The 20,111-nt window shown below is 44.9% G+C and overlaps 2 protein-coding genes across 2 annotated transcripts in view; one reads left to right on the forward strand and one right to left on the reverse strand.

Annotated features, from left to right (window-relative positions):
- The window catches only part of CCDC80 (coiled-coil domain containing 80), a 487,864-nt gene that overhangs the window by 90,207 nt on the left and 377,546 nt on the right, over positions 1-20,111 (reverse strand). The gene's annotated exons all lie outside the window — the stretch shown is intronic.
- LOC138526556 (uncharacterized) lies at positions 198-3,819 on the forward strand. The gene is made up of 2 exons (XM_069637348.1): positions 198-3,160; positions 3,260-3,819. The coding sequence occupies exon 1, from the start codon at positions 198-200 to the stop codon at positions 2,475-2,477; it is 2,280 nt and encodes a 759-aa protein (XP_069493449.1). The 3' UTR covers positions 2,478-3,160; positions 3,260-3,819.

A 20,111-nucleotide genomic window follows, 5' to 3' on the forward strand; every position in this document is an offset into this window, starting at 1 on the left:
ACCAGATCTCAGACCCCATTACCCCAACGGAAGACCTAGTCATCAACCTTTCAAGTTTGGAACTAACGACACCACTAATTCAAGCACTTAATAAAGGACTCACCTTTTGTCCAGGTCGTAATTATGATTATTTCAACACAGTAGTTGATCTCCACAGTTTTTGTAGAAAACTCAAACTAAAGAAATATTTTGCAAATATGGAAATCAAAAGACACACCACTGAAATAACACCAGTACCATCGGAATTAACAGTTAAACATGTGGAACTCACAGTCGATCTTCTTAACATCAATGATGAGACAGATCTCTATACTAAGGAGAAGTTCATGGAAGAACAAAATATACCATTGGGATTAGCACAAGAAACCAAACTTAAAGAAAAATCCAAATTCACACCAATCTTACCTCCAGAAAATGTTATTGATACTTTCTGCAAAGTAGTTCAAAAAGAACTCAGAGACATCTACATCAACAATAAAATGAACCAACATGCAAAACTCAAGATAAGGAATAATCTCACACCCAACCAAAGTCAAGCATTAAATAATCTCAAGAACAATCCTGAGATTACCATAAAATCATCAGACAAAGGCGGAAACATTGTGCTACTCAACACAGAAGACTATATACACATGGCACTCACCCATCTAAAAGATCATAAATGTTATGAAAAAATCAAAGAAAACCCATTCATCAAAATCAGCGAACAATGGAAAACCATGAGCAGTCATTGGAAAGACTTGGAACTACTTAATGAAGATGAATACCGATATATGATCACAACTAATCCGATTACTCCAACAATATATTTTCTACCTAAGATTCATAAGAAATACATCAACCTACCAACAAGCAGACCAATCATTAATGGTATTGGATCAATCACAGAGCACATTTCAGAATATATAGATCATCAGCTTCAACCATTAGCAAATTCATTGGCATCATACATCAGAGACACCACGCACATTATCCAATTGATCGACAATATACCTTGGAATGACAACTATTGGCTAGTTACAATGGATGTAACAGCACTTTATACAAGCATCTTGCATGAAAAAGGACTTCTAACTACAGAATACTTCTTGAAAACACGATCTATATCTCTCAACGATCACAACAATATGATTTTAGAAATGTTGCAATTTACCCTTCAAAACAACATTTTCATCTTTAACAACACTCTCTATCGACAAATACAAGGCACAGCCATGGGAGCAAAATATGCGCCATCATATGCCAATCTCTACATGGGCCATTTTGAGATAGAATTTGCCTGGCAACATCAATCATTCACACACCTAAACAACATAATTTTTTGGGCCAGATACATTGATGACATCTTTTTGATTTGGAACGGACCATTAACAGCATTTAAAGATTATTTCAACTATCTAAATCACAACACCTATAATTTGAAACTAACCACAGAATACAGTCAAACTTCAATCAACTTTTTGGACATCACCTTCTATATCGATAACAATACCATCTGTACAACACTGTACACTAAACCTACATCTGTTAACAGTCTACTACATGCTTCAAGCAGCCACCCCAAACACATCATCTACAATATACCTTATGGTGAAATACTAAGGGTCAAAAGAAACTGTTCAAAAACTGATGATTTCAAACAGAAAGTAACATCCACAATGAGCAAATTCATCTCCAGAGGATACCCAAACAAACTTATCAAAAACAGCTATCAGAAATCTTCAACTAGGACCAGACAATCGTTGTTACAAGTAAGACCCAAAATCGACAAAACTGTGATCGATCCACACAGAACCATCAATTTTACCACGAACTATAGTTCTAACAATTCAATCATTCGGAAAATTCTTAGCAAATACTGGAACATCCTTAAATCAGATTCTGACCTTACACCGATCCTGGAAGTCAAACCTACCATCACTTTCAAGAAAGCAAGCAATCTCAAAAAAATGCTCAGTCCGTCACATTTTGAGTTGAAATATCCTGATGAAAAATCCACTATACAAACAATGTGGCTTCAAAAACCTATCAAAGGCTATTACAAATGTGGTCAATGCTCCATGTGCCAATATGCAGAAAATGGTAAAACAACCGTCATCAAACCCAATGGCACCAACTTCACCATACAACAGCTGATCAATTGCAATAGTCAATTTGTTATATATATCATTCAGTGCGCATGCAAAAAATTATATATTGGGAGCACGATCAGAAAACTCAAGACAAGAATCAGTGAACATATCAGGGCTATTACCAACAGAGATACAAGATCACCAATAGCCAATCATTTCACAGAATCACATCATCCTTCTCAGATCAGTCAGATAAAATTCTACGGAATAGTAAAATTGAAACCGGCCCCAAGAGGAGGGAATCTACAATTAAGACTTCGACAACAAGAAGCAAGATGGATTTGTATGATGGACACTTGCCATACAGGTCTTAACACAGACCAGGAGATATGTCATTTTTTGTAAATCATAATAAGAGATATTTACCTCTATATTACTTTGTAAATTTTGCAACAAATACAAGGCTACAGGAACACTAGAATTGGATCGAGCAAATATGGCGCTCTTAAAAATATAAACAACCATTAGATACGTGCGCGTGAAGTCATCACGTGATGCAACGTGCGAATGACGTCATTCCGCACGCGACACACGCATGACGTCACTCCGCACGCGACTCTATGTGAAACCCATTCACAACATGTGGAGTTCACTGACCACATCAGACAGTATCGAGAGAGCGAGGAAAACACCGTTCACATGGTAAGCAAGGTCTTTTACAACTATTTACAATTCTTAAGAAAACTTGGTATTTAGACTAACTTCGTTGCTTCGAACAGTCTTTAAGCTCAAAGTCCGCACAAGCAAACTTAGATACTAAACCAAACCGTACTGTTCCAAGGCAACATATGAGTTCATTTACATTGTCAAAATCCAGGAATCAGTTGTACATGAAGATAATACTGAACTATTGAAGTATAACAAATAAGGATGATTATGACTAGATTTTTTTGGAAAGTACCTTTGACCCAGAGATACAAATATAAACTAGATGCTCTTCACTCTTTCAGACCAAACCGGATGGAATTAATAATATTACCTACATCAAAGGAACCATCATATACATGAACAAGATTTGATATTTAGTTGTAAGTATCTAACTCAACATTGACTGTATAAACGTCAACATAAAACACTCTGTTCAAAATTGCCCATTTTTTTCTTTATTCCCACCTTTTTCCTCTCAGATCTTTCCATTTGCCTATCTACCTACAAATTCCTCCTGAAGAACCGCCATAAACCATGTGGCGGAGAAACACGTGTTGAGGATAATATTACCTAGTGAATGAGGATAATATTACCTAGTGAATTAAACTAGGGCTTCGCAATTTTCGAGCAACAACGTGAAGACAACATTGACTAAACTTTGAACCAATTCAAATTGAGGCCAATACTGCCTAGTGAATTAAACTAGGGCTTCGTAATTTTCTAGTGACAACGTGGGATACAGCAACTTAGTGAATTCAACTAAAAACTTAGAACCAATCTAAATTTTGAATTCTTTTGTCTCTCCATCAACCCAAATGTCGAGTGAATTATACTAAGGCTTCGCAACTTTCAAGTGACAACGTGGGACACAGCAACTTAGTGAACTCAACGAAAAACTTTAAACCAATTTAAATTTTGCATTCTTTTGTCTTCCCATCAACTTATATGTTATGTTCAAGATGTAAAAAGGAATCCCTATTTGTTTACAGCACAATAGAATTCTGAATAAAAATGACAAATGGAACCTAAAAACGAGAAAGTCTCTATATTATAACATTTAATTTTGGAGAAGCGCTAGAGGAGGGCTTCTCTTCCTTCAATATATGGACTACTACAATTGGTTGGCATGCTTGTGCCATGTCTGGAACATTCGGTTCACTTAGCAGCATGTAAGCCCAGACCCAGGTGCAAGGAGATGGGGCATGACACTACCTCCCCATCCAATTAGCCCATCAACTCTCATCGCCCATGCCTTCTGCCATGAAGATTGTCTTTGTGCATGGCCTTGCAAAGTATCCTTGTCTTTGAGAATGCATGGGAGTGAGGGCACTCACTATCGTGTCTAGGACTCCAAGTTCGAACTTTATTTTCATCCTTGGATCACATGGCAGGAGACCACAATTTGGTCTATGTTGCAGGTTTTAAATACTCTAAATGAATTCAACTTGGCACTCTTGGTGATCTTTCATTGCACCTTAACAAGGGATGATTCATCCTCCGTACGTTCGCTCATTTACAGAAAAGATAGCTGACCATGGCTTTTTCAGTTTTGACTCCAGGCCAGACAACCTCGCCATGCAGCTCCACGATTCGTTTTCCCTTTGCGCTTCATGGGTGCTGGCTTACTAAATTCATGATACCGATGTCCAGCTTCTATATAATGGCAGCTTCGCCTGTATTCTATTCACTACATATAGCCAGCTTCTATGATGACTTAGTCTACCTTGCGTTTCAGTATCTGTACAGTTATTGAGCGGTTGATTTTCTGTACCACTTGTGAACGTGCTATCTTCTTTTTCGTATTTGAAAGTTCACTTGATTCTTTACTTCATCATTAGTTTGTTTAGGATCCTCTTCAGCCAGTATCTCGGGACGTTGTACATACTTTTTGTGACATCACTAGCTTCTTTTCTTTGCTCTTTCTCATATTCCCTCAGGTAGTTCCTCCCTTAGGTTGTCATCACTTCGGGGATACATTTGGTAGGGTTGTCTCAATGGGTATCTTCTTTCAAACACACGCTGCAGTATTGGCACAACGGCTGGTGTCAAACATGGCATGGTCCCATGTCTCCAATATATGGAAGGAAGGGGGGCTATGGTGGATGGTCTAGGGTGTTTCCTGCAGGTACAGGAGTTCTTGTCCCCTAAGGGGGAGTCTCACCCAGTGAAGTTCCACTTGCCCAGATGCTTAGGGAGGGTCTTGTGGAGCGGACTCACCTCCCTAGCCTCAACGGAAGAGACTCCCCCATGGGGCGAAGGGTGGAATACCCATGATTCATCAAGTGCCCATTAACTTGAGATTCAATGGTGTGTGCTCTTGATTGACAAAAGTAAAGTTATCGAAAGGTCTAAATGAAAATACCAGCCAAACACACAGATAGCCGCAACACCACATGCACTTGAAAATCAGATTTGCATTTGGATTTCTAGGAACCATCAAACTACCTACTGCAAAACAAAACAGAGCAATGAACATACTTCATTGGAATTTACATATAATCTTTAAACTGAAGTCCTGTGGCAGAGTGCTAGGACAGTGCAACTCATTCAGCAGGAAGGCAACAGAAACCCCACTGCTCTCCGCAAGGCAACCAAACATTTTGAAACATGATTGTTAAAAATGATAATCTATTCTCAAATCAGAACATGATACACACTATACCAGGACAAAAGATGCAAAACCTGTGCACACATTGAAGAATCAGATTCTAGGTGGATGAAAGAAAACAGACACCCAAAGAAAGGAGACTTACACACACACTGCTAGAACATCTACTACAATTGAAACAGACAGGTTAGTTGGTGATATTTTTTCTATTCGGAACATGACTTTTATCCAGTGTAGGTTTGTGATGTTTAAAATGCTGATAGGGAGCAGGACTTCTCAGTTGAAAATGGTACAGAGATTTGGTCACCTGAAATAAGGATTTAACAGAAACCGGATTGTATGGCTCCAGGCCAGCTTGACATGCTTCTCTCTTCACCAGCAACCAGTCAGCAACCCAAACATGGACACACACACATGCAGAAAAACTCAACTACAAAGTCTCCTGCCTGCTAGATTGAACAGAATTAACCAACCCCAAGGATCTTAGTAAACTTCTTTCCCTTCTGGATATAGAAAGGAACCAATATCAAGACATTAGAAATGCACATTTGCGCACAACCGTACAATCTACATATCTCTCAACTTGCCACTGAGGAAATTGCTCTCAACACTGCTTCACAAACGCTCTTCGAAATTAGACCCCATCCATCTTTCTTGCACTTCTCTGTGTTACATATGTCCGAAAAATTCGCAACACAAAATATACATAACTGTTATCCTTTCAAGATTGCTTACTGTTTTGAAAAAAAGAAACAAGTGCATTTCAATTCCAGAGCACGAACACGTAGTGGATTGGAGGGTGTCTGTGTGAAGAGGGTTGATTTGTAGACCTGAACTATAGTGTAAAAGCGAACTCAGTAAGCAAGAAAAGTGAGATTGTTGCGATGGCATCAAGTTGAAGAGTCAAAAGCCTTAAGGGGCTAGGAGGCCCAGTTGCTAGATCACTGGTCAGTTACCTAGGATTGCTGCTGAAGGTTTGAGCAATGTCAGAGCTTTTGGCTGATTAGTGACACTATTTCAGCACATGTTGTGTTCCCTAAGCCAGAGATTTGAAGGTTTGTTGGCTCAACAGGAAAATGTGTCTTGTTTATAGATTGAGTTCCATCATAAGCTTTGTCCATTACGCGTTCTTGCTTAACTTTTGGCCAAATGAATGATCAGATTCCAGCAGAATCTTTCAGATATTAATAAGGAACATCCTGTGGCCTGCGGTTAGGCCACAAATCAAATTCCAATTCGGCTCGCATCAAAGGAGCAGGGAAGGCAGACCAATAGAAGCAGACTTGCCTGCATGAAGGGCCTTGGCTTGCCTACATTTGGCTAAGAGTTGGGAGATTTGATCTGAGAAAATGCTCACGAAGGATGACAGATTCAAGGAGACTTAATGAAAAGCTACTGAACCGGTCCAAGGACATGGAGACCTTGCTTTGGAAGTCATGCCTGGAAATCTGAAATTAATCCATTTAGCGAAAGGGAAACATTTGCAAATGACAAATCTAGGAAGAGAATGAACCCAGATTCAAGGTCTATGTGGCAGAGGGCCTCTAATGCAGAATATAACAAAATATGTCCCCAAAATAGCTTTTTTGTTCTTTTATCTCATTAAGTTGCTTTGTAGGCTCCTTTACTTAGTGCAATGGTTGTATTGATCGGTGGCCTGACAGACAACCTTACCGATCAATGATGAAAGCTATACATTGGCCACTGCAATGCTATAAAAGCGCAGCCTTCTCACTGGCCTCCCATGGCAAAAACAACTATGTGCAATCCCCACTAAAACCCGATTTGAAACTTGGTGACGCTCAGCGGATCCAGCAGTGAAAGTCACTAATAAAGTGATGCTGTTGCGGCAGTTATACTGTGTTGTGTTTTAAGTTGACCGTTATGGGTATTCAATTTTTCTGAATGCCAACAGTGCGCTCTTTGCATTTATCGGAGCATTGCACTTTTGCGTTCTTTCCATAAGCGGGGGATCGCAGCAATCGCCAAATACGCAAGTGCTGTCAGATCCTGCCAATGCTGGATTTGAAGTCTTATAACAGCTTGAATGTGACGTTATAAGAGGCACTAGCGCGCCAGCTCTGAGATGTCACAGGTGATTTTTCCGGCATGCTGGGGATGTGAAAAAAGGTGGGAGTCCCTTAGTGTTCTGCATACACCTCTCAAATTCTGAACTAAACACAACCATACATCTACAGCACAACCAACCACACGCACTTCACTACACGCCAACAATGAAAAAACCACACATAGCCTCGCCCAACAGCGCATGGTGGCTGGCTACCAACCAAAAAACACACGTACACTGAGTGAACGCTGTCAACCGAACTGAAACTCTGTTGCTCTTTTCTCCCGCTCAGTCCCACTAACTTACCCCCTAACCGATTGCTCTACAGATCTGACAGAGCGCCAAGAAACCACGCAGGTGGCAGGCAACAGTGCATAGTATAAGAACCTTTCACGTAACATAACATCATTGGGATAAGAAGACCAGTTTGTAGCAGCAGTACACGTTATACATACACTTTAAAGTCCTCCGTCAAAAAAGAAAGTGTCCTATGCAGAAGGCTGTTTCATCACATACAAGGACTCACCCAAAACACACCCAGATTGACTCTGCACAAGCTATTTAAAACATATAACCTTTGTCCTCATGTCTTAGCACAGAGCTAAAAAAAATTTAAAAAATAAGCTAATTTTGCTTCCCGGCACATTGAGGTGCACCGCCATTTTCAGAGCGGTACTTTCCTGCCTCATTGCCTCTTCTGTACCGTGAAAGGAGAAGCAATGAGCTCAAAATGGGGTGCAGTGGTGACAGGCGGTGGCATGGTTATCTTTGAGATAATGGAAACCGTGTAGGGCACTGTCAATGCCAATATCAGAATCCAGGCACCGGCATCTCTGCTTTCTCAGGGCTTGGCAATATTCGCAATATTCAGACCCTGGCAACAATATATATATTTTTTAATATTTCAAAGCAATTAGATAGGCACATTACATCTCTGCACTTATCATTTTCCTAAGACGCTAATTTGTACTTTTCCAAAACTCATGTAAACCATTGACAAACAGTAGGCTTAGCAGCTTGAATGCGAAACGCAAATTCCAAGGAGTTGACCTGATTTGCAAGGTTGTGGTTGGAGCCATTGTTGTAAGTAAGGCACCGCTCTTGGGAGATTGGGAATACTTAGGGAGTTTGTCAGTCCTCTCGAGGCACCTGTTTGACAAGAGGCAATTGGTTCAACACAAGTTGGAAGTGAGCAGTTTTTGTGCAAGTCAGCTTAATTGTTTGCTCTCACGTCCTTTGCTTGTCATACTTTCCTATTAAGTAGTTATTTTCATGCAGATGATTCCAACGCAGTTTTCTCAAATTTGAATCAATGATATTTGATCTGATTTTATTACATCAGTACACTTGTGGTAATCTTTTAATGCATATAAGTTTCATATGCATTAGCGTAGGCAGTGTGTTTAATTTGTTGGCCTTCTTGGTGTTGAATTGAATCCAACTTTTATTCTGTGTTTGTCAGATTGTGAAATTAGACTTGGATTCTTTAGAGCATAAACAGGCATAGGACTCCAAGATATGATAGGTTATTTATAACGCGCTTAACCGAGAGGTTTCTAAGCGCGGACCTGGGGATCGAACCTGTGTTGCGCGGACCTGGGGATCGAACCTGTGTTGCTCCGTGTCGTCTTGCTTCCAAGGCGAGCATGTTGCCCCTGAGCTATCCTCCAGAGACCCCTGACTCCATACTAATGAGCGTTTGGCAGTTCTTTAAATCATATTGGGCCTCATTACGACCCTGGCGCTCCCCTAATGAAGGGGGCCAGTACGGGACCGGCCCCCGTCATTACAGGAGAGCCAATTACAAGCTTCCGATCGCGGGACCCGGATCGGACGCCTGGTAAAACCAGGCGTGCTTTCCGGGTCCCGCGAGGGGAAGAAGGTGGTAACAAGGGGCCAGTTGTAATCTGCCCGTTGTTACCTCCATCCCCATTCCCATTGAGCCCTATGGGTGCTTAAATAGGAATGGGGAATGGTTCCTGCAAGGAGGAATTACCGGGTCCTCCAATGTTAGAATGACCCGGTTATTCCTCATTGCAGGAACCCTGTAAATGAGCCCGGTTTGGTGGCAGCCATGGAGCTAATGGCTCCATGGCTACTGTCAAACTAGTAATGAGGGCCATTGTTTGCAAATACATAAACATGAGGTTTATTCCTGGTTCAGTTGTTGACATGTTTTTCACACTTGGACTACTTTATCAAAGAATGGGGTTTTATCCTAGGTGTCAGTTGAGATTGAATGATTTATTGATTGATATTTATCTGGCCTTAATAGACCTATCCCACGCTTTTGACAGCATAAACAGAGACTTGCTTTGGAAAAAACTGAGCGCGTGGAATTGCCCACCTAGCTTGCTGGCGGCTATTTGTGAGCTACATACAAACACCACTATTAAAATCAGATTGGATCTAAAAGGTTCATTATCATCCCTTATAAACACACATAGAGGGGTTAAACAAGGGTGCCCTTTAGCAGCCATCATCTTTAATTTGTTCATATCGGACATTAAGGAGATCTTCAATGATCTAGCCACCTTCCCACCGAAAATCAATGGTACGCACATTGACTACCTTGCTTACGCGGATGATCTGATCCTTATGGATTCCACACCAATAGGTCTCCAGCGTAAACTTACCACTCTTGAAAAATATTTATTAGCAAATGGTTTACTAATAAATAAACAAAAATGTGAGATCCTGGTCCTTGAAAAACTAATGGGCAACAATGGGAAAGTGAAAAAATTCAACTGGTACCTTGAAAAAGAACCGATCAAGATTGTGAAGAACACCTTATACCTAGGTATGCCAATTAATGCGAACAGAAATGACTCACCTTGGGTCGAGGTGACTAAAAACAAATTTAGTTAGCTTGTCAGGCTTCGATGATTAATAGAAAATTTGTCAATTTTTCTTTGAAACCAACTGTCACCTTTTTTCAACAAAAAGTAGTGCCTGCACTCATATATGGTGGAGAAAATGCCTTTGGATGTGGACACGAGTTGTGAAACTCATTGGAAAATATTTTCTGGTCCAAAGTGTTACGCCTACCAAAGGGGACTTCCACAGCCTGTATAAGATTCGAACTTGGCTACATCTTGATCCAAGCATGCGTTGCCTGGAATCTAGTAAGTTTGTTCAGGAAAACAAGGGAAAACATTCCTCTTCCTCAAGTTCGCATATTACAGCCATTGGGGAAAGAAAATTCTGAAACAATTTTATTCCAATGGAACAAACTATGTCTTGAGGTGTTAGAAATATACGACATTGCGATACAGACCCTGATGGACAACCCAGATCAGGCTAAAAAGAAGATGTGGAGATTGGACTGGATCAACACATGCACTGCAAGATTCGAATCGAAAACAATGAAGGATGTCCCTGTTGAAAACAGAGCATATGGGCAGACGCAAAATTATCTAAACTGCTTCCCAGACCAACATACCAGAGCTTTGTATATGCACTTTAGGCTCAACATACTGGCAACTAAGGAACGTCTAGGTTTGTGGTCACAACATGCCGACCTGAACTTAAAGTGCCGCTTTTGTCACACTGAAATCGAGACTCTAAAACATTTGACGATGTCATGCTCTGGATTCGCTCACCAAAGAACAAACATTTTTGGTCCAATAATCTGCAAATATCAACCCCTGATGGCGGACGACTGGTGGAGAGTACTATTTGACGGCTCTAAACGGCCTGCCCTATACGCTCTAGTGGCGTTTATTCGTGTGCTAAAGGACGGGTTAGATACTGTCCCCATAAATCCAAAGCCTAGCCATAGTTAAAGTTCAACACGGACTAATCCATGCACCTCAGACCTGAAATCTGTGTACTAAACTGAGAACGAACTGATTAGATGATGAAGAAATGGAATTGTGGAAAATATGTATATGTTGTTTTGTCTTGTCTTCTTTTTAAAGGTTTAAATAAACCAATAAAAAAAAGAAAAAGATTTTATTTCTATCGCGCTCGTACACAAGTGTTTCAGAGCACGACAAGGCAAGGGAGGGGAACAGGGGAGAATAAAACAGCGATCTTACTAGGCCCATTTACATTGAGAACACGCAAGTGCATGGGCGAGGGGGGAGGGGAAAAGTGCATGGAAGGGGGGAGAAGTGGAAAGTGCGAAGCAGAGGAGAAACAGATAAATACCAATAAATAAATAATAAAGGCAACAAACAGTGGTAATGCAGCCAGCAATTTGCAAGTGCTAGGTTTAAGGCAGCAGAGAGGGTAAGTCTGATAAGTGCAGGAAGAAAAACGGGGGGGCTGTATGGGTACAGATACAGAACCCAGTGCAAGGGGTGGCCCGGAGGCAGTGCGAGAGGGTCGCAGGATGAGCAGGTACCTGGGCCCGCAGGACAGAGGGTGGCCAGGTGCACGGTGCCAAGAGAGAACAGATCAGCAGGGGGGAGGGGGAGCGAAGGCAGGAGAAAAGAGGAAGGTCTCGAGGTGCTTCCGGAACCGGAGATGGTTCTCCTCAAGTTTTAGAGTGGCAGGGAGGCTGTTCCAGAGGGAGGCCCCAGCCGAAGACAGAGATCTACCCCAGCACGTTTCTTAGAAACACGACTGACACTGAGGGAGTTGGAGGTAGAGGAGCGAAGAGCTTGAGAGGGGAGGTATTTGCGGAGGGATAGCTGAAGGTATTTTGGACCCAGGCCCCAGAAAGCCTTGTGGACAATGCAGAGGGTTTTGAATTTAATCCTTGCATCCACTGGGAGCCAGTGGAGAGATTTCAGAGCTGGAGAGATACGATCCCAGGGCTTGAGGCCAAGGACAAGTCTCGCAGTCCTGTTTTGGATTAGTTGCAGAAGGCAGAGAGTAGAGGCAGATAGATTTAGAAAGAGGCTGTTACAATAGTCCAAGCTAGAGAGAACCAGAGCTTGGGATACCATGATCTTCTGGGGGAAGGAGAGGAAAGGCAGAGTACCTCTGAGGAGGTGCAGTTGGAAATTTGACTTTTTAGAGACCTCAGAGATGTGGGCGGAGAAGGAAAGGGTGGAGTCAAAGATGACCCTGAGGTTCTTAGCCTCGCAGGTGGGGGTATGAGGAGGGCCATGGGAGGCCGGCCAAGGGAGGCCGGCCAAGGGAGGCCGGCCAGAGAGTGAGGGGAAAGGATGGTGAAGGTGTGCCGATGGGGAGGATCTCCGTCTTGCTGGCATTCAGACAAAGATCATTGGCGGCACACCAATCTTGAATGGCAGTTAGGCAATCAGAGATGAGAGAGGGAGAGGAGGTGGCAGAGGGCAGCCTGAAAATGAGTTGAGTGTCATCAGCGTAGGACTGGAAATCTGAGCAGAAAATGGCAATGCAGTGGGCGAGAGTTGCCAGGTATTGGTTGAAAAGCCAGGACGAGAGGTTAGACCCCTGGAGAACACCACATGTAGAGAAGAAGATAGATGAAAGGAAGGACCCAAGTTGGACCTGGGAGGGTCGATCTGAGAGGAAAGAGGACAGCCAGGCCAGAGCCTGATCAGTGATACCCAGGTTTTCACAGAGACGGTTGAGCAGGATGGTATGGTTGACCGTGTCGAAGGCAGAAGAGAGATCGAGGAGGATGAGGACAGAGGGAATGTTAGAGTCAAGGTTGGAGAGCAAATCTTCACGCATGTTCAGGAGAGCAGTTTCCGTGATTCTGGCAGCTCTGAAGCCAGACTGGTGGTCATGGAGACAGCCAACAGAATTGGAATGAAGGTTAAGCTGAGAGATGGCCAACTTTTCAAGGAGTTTGCCAAGAAAGGGAGTAATGGAAATTGGGCGATAGTTAGCTGGACAAGAAGGATCAGCTGTGGGTTTCTTGAGAAGAGGATGCACAAAGGAGTGCTTCAGAGGGGAGGGGAAGGATCCAGAGGCAAAGGAGTGGTTGCAAAAATCAGCAAGGGCCAGAGCGAGGGTGTCAATGTGGTCGTTGATGGTTTTAGAGGAACAGGGATGAACCAGTTTTGAAGAGGCTTTCATAGATTGGACTTGTCTAGCAACCTCGTCAGGGGTGAAAAGAGGAAAGGACGAGAAGGATGGTGGTGGGGTGGCTAAAGGAGGGTCAGCAAGCACAGATGGAGAGGGAAGAGGAGGGGTGTGGGTGGAGAGGGTGGACAGGATGTCCTGGGTTTTTGAAATTAAGTGAGAGGCAAGGGCATTGCAAAGAGCCTGGGAGGCAACAGGATGGGTAGACTACATCAGGGTTGGCCAGCTCCTAGCAGAGTTTAAAAAGTTCGGCCGAGTTGTTAGATGCCGCAGAGACACGAGCTTCAATGTGGGCTCTCTTCTTGGTGAGGACAGAGAGTCGGTATTGCCTTTGTAGCAGGCAACAGGCCAGTTTGTCACAGGATGACCAGGAAGTCCTCCATTTCTTCTCAGCTGCCCTACACTTACGTTTAAGTGTACCTAGGTCAGAGTCATACCTGGAATTGCACTTGGCTTTGGACTTCAAACGGATCCTCATGACAGGGGCAAGAGCAAAAAGCGTATCAGAAAATGAAGAGTAGAGCAGAGACAGGGCTGTGTCAGGATGTGAGACAGTCAAAGGTGGAAGGGGGGGAGAGAAAGTGGCAGCAAAAGCCTCAACTGACACACGCTTCATGGGCCGATGTCCGAGAAGGTAGGTGGCAGTGTTGGGGTAGGCTTGGCTTGGGGGAAAGAGAAGGAGAGATGAGATGAGAGGAGGGAGTGATCGCTCCAGGAGAGAGGGGTGGTCAGAGGGATGGAGAGGGGGAGGTCAGAGGAGATCAAGACATCGAGTGTGTGCCCTGCGGAGTGAGTCGGGCCAGAGGGGAGGATGGACAGGGAGAGGGAGTCGCAGAGGTAACGGAAGAGTACAGAGGAGGAGCAATGAGAGTCTAGATGTATATTTAAGTCACTGAGGAGGAGGAGTTGAGTGGTAGAGGCCAGCAGGGAGGAGGAGAGGTCTGCCCACTCAGTGAGAAATGAGGTGATTTGACCGGGAGGCTGGTAGATGGTAACCACAGTAAGAGAATGGGTAGGCGAGAGAGAAAGCCTACAGACAAGGCATTCAAAAGAGGAGTAGGTCTGAGTTGGAATGATAGAGGCGGAATCCACTCAGGAAAGATCAGGGCTACCCCCCCCACCAGACAGGGAGGATCTGGGTGCTGAGAGGATCTTGTAACCATCATGGAGGAGAGTGTCAAAGCTTGTGACAGAGCTGGCCGTGAACCATGTCTCAGTAAGACCAAGGACATCAAGGTCTAGTTCTTCAAGGAGGTGGTAGATGTCAGAGGAGTGTTTGACCGCAGAGCAAGAGTACGGGGCACCAAAGTAAGTGGTTTTTGGCATATACATACACAAAGATTGGCAAGTACCTAAATCACGGCATCTTTTGGCCACTTTTAAGGCCAATTAGCATGTGTGGCAACTCAATGTGGAAAGTTTAGAAAAGGGAAAATGTGGTCATGGATATGAAGATGATCAAATGAGGTTTTAACCACAGAGATTATATGGGAGGGAGGTGGATCAGGGAAAGGTTAGGATCCAAGCAGCAGCTAAGAGTTTGTATTGCTTTGGCCATGGCAGGTGTAGAGTCCATGCTGATAGACCAAGGAGTCGGGTGTGGGGATAAAGAAGTGTTTCCACATAACCTCATAACTGTTTTACTATAATTAGTAGACAATGATTGGTTGACATCCAGCGATCAATCTCTGACAGTCACCTTGTGTGGTCAGGCATGACAGAGAAAGTGTGTTTAGTGATGTTGAAGATGATCTGAGTGTCATCAGTATTCTTATAACAAGAGAGCTTGGAGGATCATATATGTGTGGGGATAGGGCTGAGGTAGATGTAAAAGACCAGAGGGGAGAGTGAGAACCCACGAGGATCCCCATAAAGGAGCGGAAGCGAAGGGGGCCATGAACAATATGTGTTATCGGTTGGAGAGGAAGGAGGAGACCATTTCCAGGGCAAGAGCCCAACCACCCAATTAATAGCCTGCAGTGAGGTTCACGTGTCCATTGTGTCAAATGATTTCCGAGAGGTTGAGGAGGATGAGTGTGGCTGTGCCTTCTGCATCTGCATGTCATGTCAGATCATCACATATGGAAGCTAAGGTTGATGCAGTGTAGTAGCGTAGTATCAGTGTGACCGTTCACCTTTGTGCTGAGGCCCTACTGCCCTGACAGGTTATCCAACAAGAGCCCTTACTCAAGAGCTCAATTCGCAGCAACATTTTCCGGTACAAAACACACGTCTTGAAAAAGACCCATGTCGGGTCGACACACATGTCAGCTTTAAGTGTGTAATTAATCACTGTCATATCTGTGTGAAGAGGGCAAGAGGGCAAGAGCGGCAGCGGGTGATATGTTAAACTACTGACAAGTGGTCGATGGCAGCATTCAGCTTGTGTAGCTGTAGAAAGGGAAAGCGTGGGAGGGTAATGAATGGAGATGCCACCTGGCAGGGTTGGCCTTGTGTGGCTGTGTGAGGGTAACATTTGGAGCGAAGAAGGGATTGAGACGTGATGGAGGTTGGTATGATGATTAGCTGCTTGTAATGGCCAATGTCATGCCCATCGTTTAGTGATACCATAGGTATTACCTTGACACGCAACCAGCAGAAACAGTGGCATACGATATCATAAACCATGCTGTCATAGGTAGTTGAGGTCTTCCTTGGTGCACCATAAGCAATCATGGATCTTGGGGCGGCCAGTCGACATCTTGCCACCATTGTCTTTAAACGTGAAATGGGGAGGGCATGAAAACAGTGACTGCAAGCAGTCATGAACAAGTGTTTCAAACTGTGTTTGGTTGATATCAGGGCTGGCCCGAGGCATGGTCGACCAGGGCCCCGCAGCCATAGGGGCTCCGCAGGCACCAGCTGTCTGCTTCCAGCATTGAAAGGAATATTTCTTCCAAAAGTGGTTGGCCTACCTCCATGTAAGAGGCCCGGCTCCCTTTCTGTTTGTCCTGGTGAGGGAACGTGTTACCTCTCAACCTCCTGCTGCTACGCTCTCGAGACAAATGCCCCCAATGCAACGGGCCACTAGACGCTGCGGGAGCGATTCACAAGAGATAGCCTATTTAAGAGACCATTATTTTTGACAAGACATTCTTAACCTTTCCATGTTAAAACTGCAAAGGGACATTTCTTTTTTAAGGCACATGCAAAGCGCCAGTTAGCTGCTTAAAATCTGTGCTTTCCTCGAGGACAATTAAACATATCACAGAAACCCATTTTCAACTATCTGCCTTATTATCACATGTTCACATTTACTACGCCAAAAACTTTATTTTAGGTAGAATGTAATATTTTCCTCACATTATATATGAAGCATGCCTTTGTCAAATTTTGAAACACACCGAGGTAACCTTTTCCCACATTACCTTTTGTTATGAGTGTTTTGAGTCTTGAAAGTGCATTTTGAAAATCCACAGACCATTTTTAGCCATCTGCTGAATTGCAGTCTGGTATTTGTAGTCTTCCATTCAACAAGGGGTGGGGGGAGATAATACCACAATTGAAAACTTCTTGCCTAGCATATTTCTATAGGGATTTATATATTTGTGTGAGTACTTTACTATGGTTTGTGTATGTTTTCAGTTCTCTTTTTAAAAGAGAGTATTGTTGAAATCCAAATGTGGGGGTGGGAAGGCTAAGGGTGATAGGGCAAGTGAGTCATAACTATATGCCCAGGATGTGGCAAGAGAGGTTGCAAACCTGGAGGCTGGAGGAGTTATTTTCTCTGGTTCTGGCCCTCTGCTAATTTTCAGGGCTCAAGTCGAGGATACATGTGTGTGTACAGTGTCCACCATCTTTTTTTCAGGGGGCGGGCCCACCTCCTGTTAGGTGTTTTGAGGCCAGCTGTAAAAAAAGTTTGCTCGCTCAAGTGTTCTCCCACTAGGATTTTACCCCATGTTGTCATGTTTCCAGTTCAGACGCTTACCCACAAGACCACATTAAAGTATCATCAAAGCACAGTCTCCTGTTTGGATTTTGTTTTCCTTGGAATATTTCATTATAAATTGTTGGGTTTAAACGGTTGTCACCTTTTATACTTTGTCAGTATAGATATTGGAAATTCTCCTCTCTCAGGTTATTTTTGTAGTGTTGATTACTTTCTTTGGAAAGGCAAATGCTCATTTGTGTTGTGCACTTTCTTCTAAAGGGAAAGGTGAATTTCACTTTAAAATATGTTCACTTACTGTGAATTATATTAATTGGTGGCAGCTTTTGATTTTTGCTACGGGGCAGAGATTTCCACACTGAGTGAAGTGAGGGAGATGTACCCATCCCCAGGTTGAAACAACAGATTGTTCAGAACATTTTGCAGCAGGAATAGAAAAAAAGCCATATGATTTAAAGGAAGGTCTAAGCATTTAACATCTCAGCAACAGTCACCTAACCTGCTGAGTTGTCTTTGCAGCATTCTGCTATAGGATCCCCTGCTACATCAGCAAAGCAGATTTAGCCTGCCCAACCACTCCAATCAAAGGTCAGGTGGTCCATTAATTAAGCTCTTTTCCAATTTTGAAGTGAACAGCACTTGCTAATTTTGCAAGATGCATGCTAACATGTCACCAAGCCTGAACTCAGCATGAGAGGAGACAAAAACCCTGCCACAACCAGTGATTTAGAAGAGCATGGCAAGGAGAATGGGTACAACTATGCCATCTGCCCCATGCACTCAGTACCCATGCCTCCCTTCTTTTTTAGGACTTGAGCACCCTTAATTTTGTTAACATTTGAAGACCTGAAAAATGCATACTCCTCTGCCTCAAGACCTCCCAGGAAAATTTGCTTTATTGCACTATAAGGCGATCCTGCAGTAGACGCGACCTGCCCGACTGCCCCAGGGCCAATCATGCCCTGACATGACATGCTTGGAACTTGCTGGGACTTTATTTCTTTTGGCAGCCAAAATAATCCTGATCCTATAGCTTGTGAAAAAAAGCATATTGCTAGTTTGGACAACATGGCCAAATATATTGTATTGCACTGTATTGTATTGCCATTTGTATAGCGCCATTTTACCATTATTATAGTTTCAAAGCGCTGTTAGTGGGAATGCCCTGAGAGTACTGAAGTACAGAATGTTGGAGGTCATGGAGTACGATTAGGATGCATGTGTGCATTTTGCCAAAAAAGGCTTAGCAGGGCTGGCCAGGCAATCCATGCGGTCAGGCATGTGGATGAGTGCTGAGAGAAGTAGGGTGACGTCAGTGCTAGAAATTTGTTGTAGGTCTGCGCTGCATTCTGCTGTATGGTGTAAGTAGGCAGAGAGTTATGTGAACGCCACAACCACATTTTTTCATAGTCCTTGCTGTATACTGATGTGTGTGGATAGCTATGCCTGCGGCCAGTGCAGTGGTGTGTTATATGTACCTTTCTGCCATTGATGGGGTTTTGTTGTTAGAGCACCCGCTCAGGTACTTGGCTTCTTCTGCCAGGATCTTGCGGCTGTGATAAAAATGTTAGCAGCATTGACAGTCTATGCTCCCACTATTTGTCACAGGAGGGGCTTGGGTTGTGCTTCCAGATTCTTCTAGGTGGGTCAGGTGGCGAGTCTATGCAGATATCGAACACTTATTGATCATTTTAAGGGGCAACCTTCCACCTCCCAACAGTGCAGGGGCACCCTCCACCAGGCCCCCACTCATGTCCCCCTGCACACCCACCCCCCAGCGGTGCAGGGGCACCCTCCACCAGGCCCCCACTCATGTCTCCCACCACCCCCACCCCCCAGCCACCAGAGGCAGCCTCCATCAGGCCCCCACTCATGTCTCCCACCAGCCCCACCCCCCAGCAGTGCAGGGGCAGCCTCCACCAGGCCCCCACTCATGTCTCCCACCACCCCCACCCCCCAGCATCCAGGGGCACCCTCCACCAGGCCCCCACTCATGTCTCCCACCACCCCCACCCCCCAGCAGTGTGGGGCAGCCTCCACCAGGCTCCCACCCATGTCTCCCACCACCCCCACCCCCCAGCCACCAGGGGCAGCCTCCACTAGGCCCCCACTCATGTCTCCCACCACCCCCACCCCCCAGCACTGTGGGGCACCCTCCACCAGGCCCCCACCCATGTCTACCACCACCCCCACCCCCCAGCAGTGCAGGGGCAGCCTCCACCAGGCCCCCACTCATGTCCCCTATCACCCCCACCCCCCAGCCACCATGGGCAGCCTCCACCAGGCGCCCACTCATGTCCCCTTGCACCCCCAGCAGTCATGGGGCACCCTCCACCAGGCCCCCACTCATGTCCCCTATCACCCCCACCCCCCAGCCACCAGGGACAGCCTCCACCAGGCACCCACTCATGTCCCCTATCACCCCCACCCCCCAGCAGTGCAAGGGCAGCCTCCACCAGGCCCCCACTCATGTCTCCCACCACCCCCAACCCCCAGCATCCAGGGGCAGCCTCCACCAGGCCCCCACTCATGTCTCCCACCACCCCCAACCCCCAGCAGTGCAGGGGCAGCCTCCACCAGGCCCCCACTCATGTCTCCCACCACCCCCACCCCCCAGCATCCAGGGGCAGCCTCCACCAGGCACCCACTCATGTCCCCCTGCACCCCACCCCCCAGCAGTGCAGGGGCACCCTCCACCAGGCCCCCACTCATGTCTCCCACCACCCCCACCCCAAGCCACCAGGGGCAGCCTCCACCAGGCCCCCACTCATGTCTCCCACCACCCCCACCCCCCAGCAGTGC

This window comes from Ambystoma mexicanum, chromosome 7p, assembly GCF_040938575.1.
Source record: "Ambystoma mexicanum isolate Mex_15411 chromosome 7p, UKY_AmexF1_1, whole genome shotgun sequence".
In the NCBI taxonomy this organism is placed as follows: domain Eukaryota; kingdom Metazoa; phylum Chordata; class Amphibia; order Caudata; family Ambystomatidae; genus Ambystoma; species Ambystoma mexicanum.

What these genes read in the sequence shown, in the direction of transcription:
- LOC138526556 (XM_069637348.1), top strand. Translation starts at nt 198, where the DNA reads ATGGAAATCAAAAGACACACCACTGAAATAACACCAGTACCATCGGAA.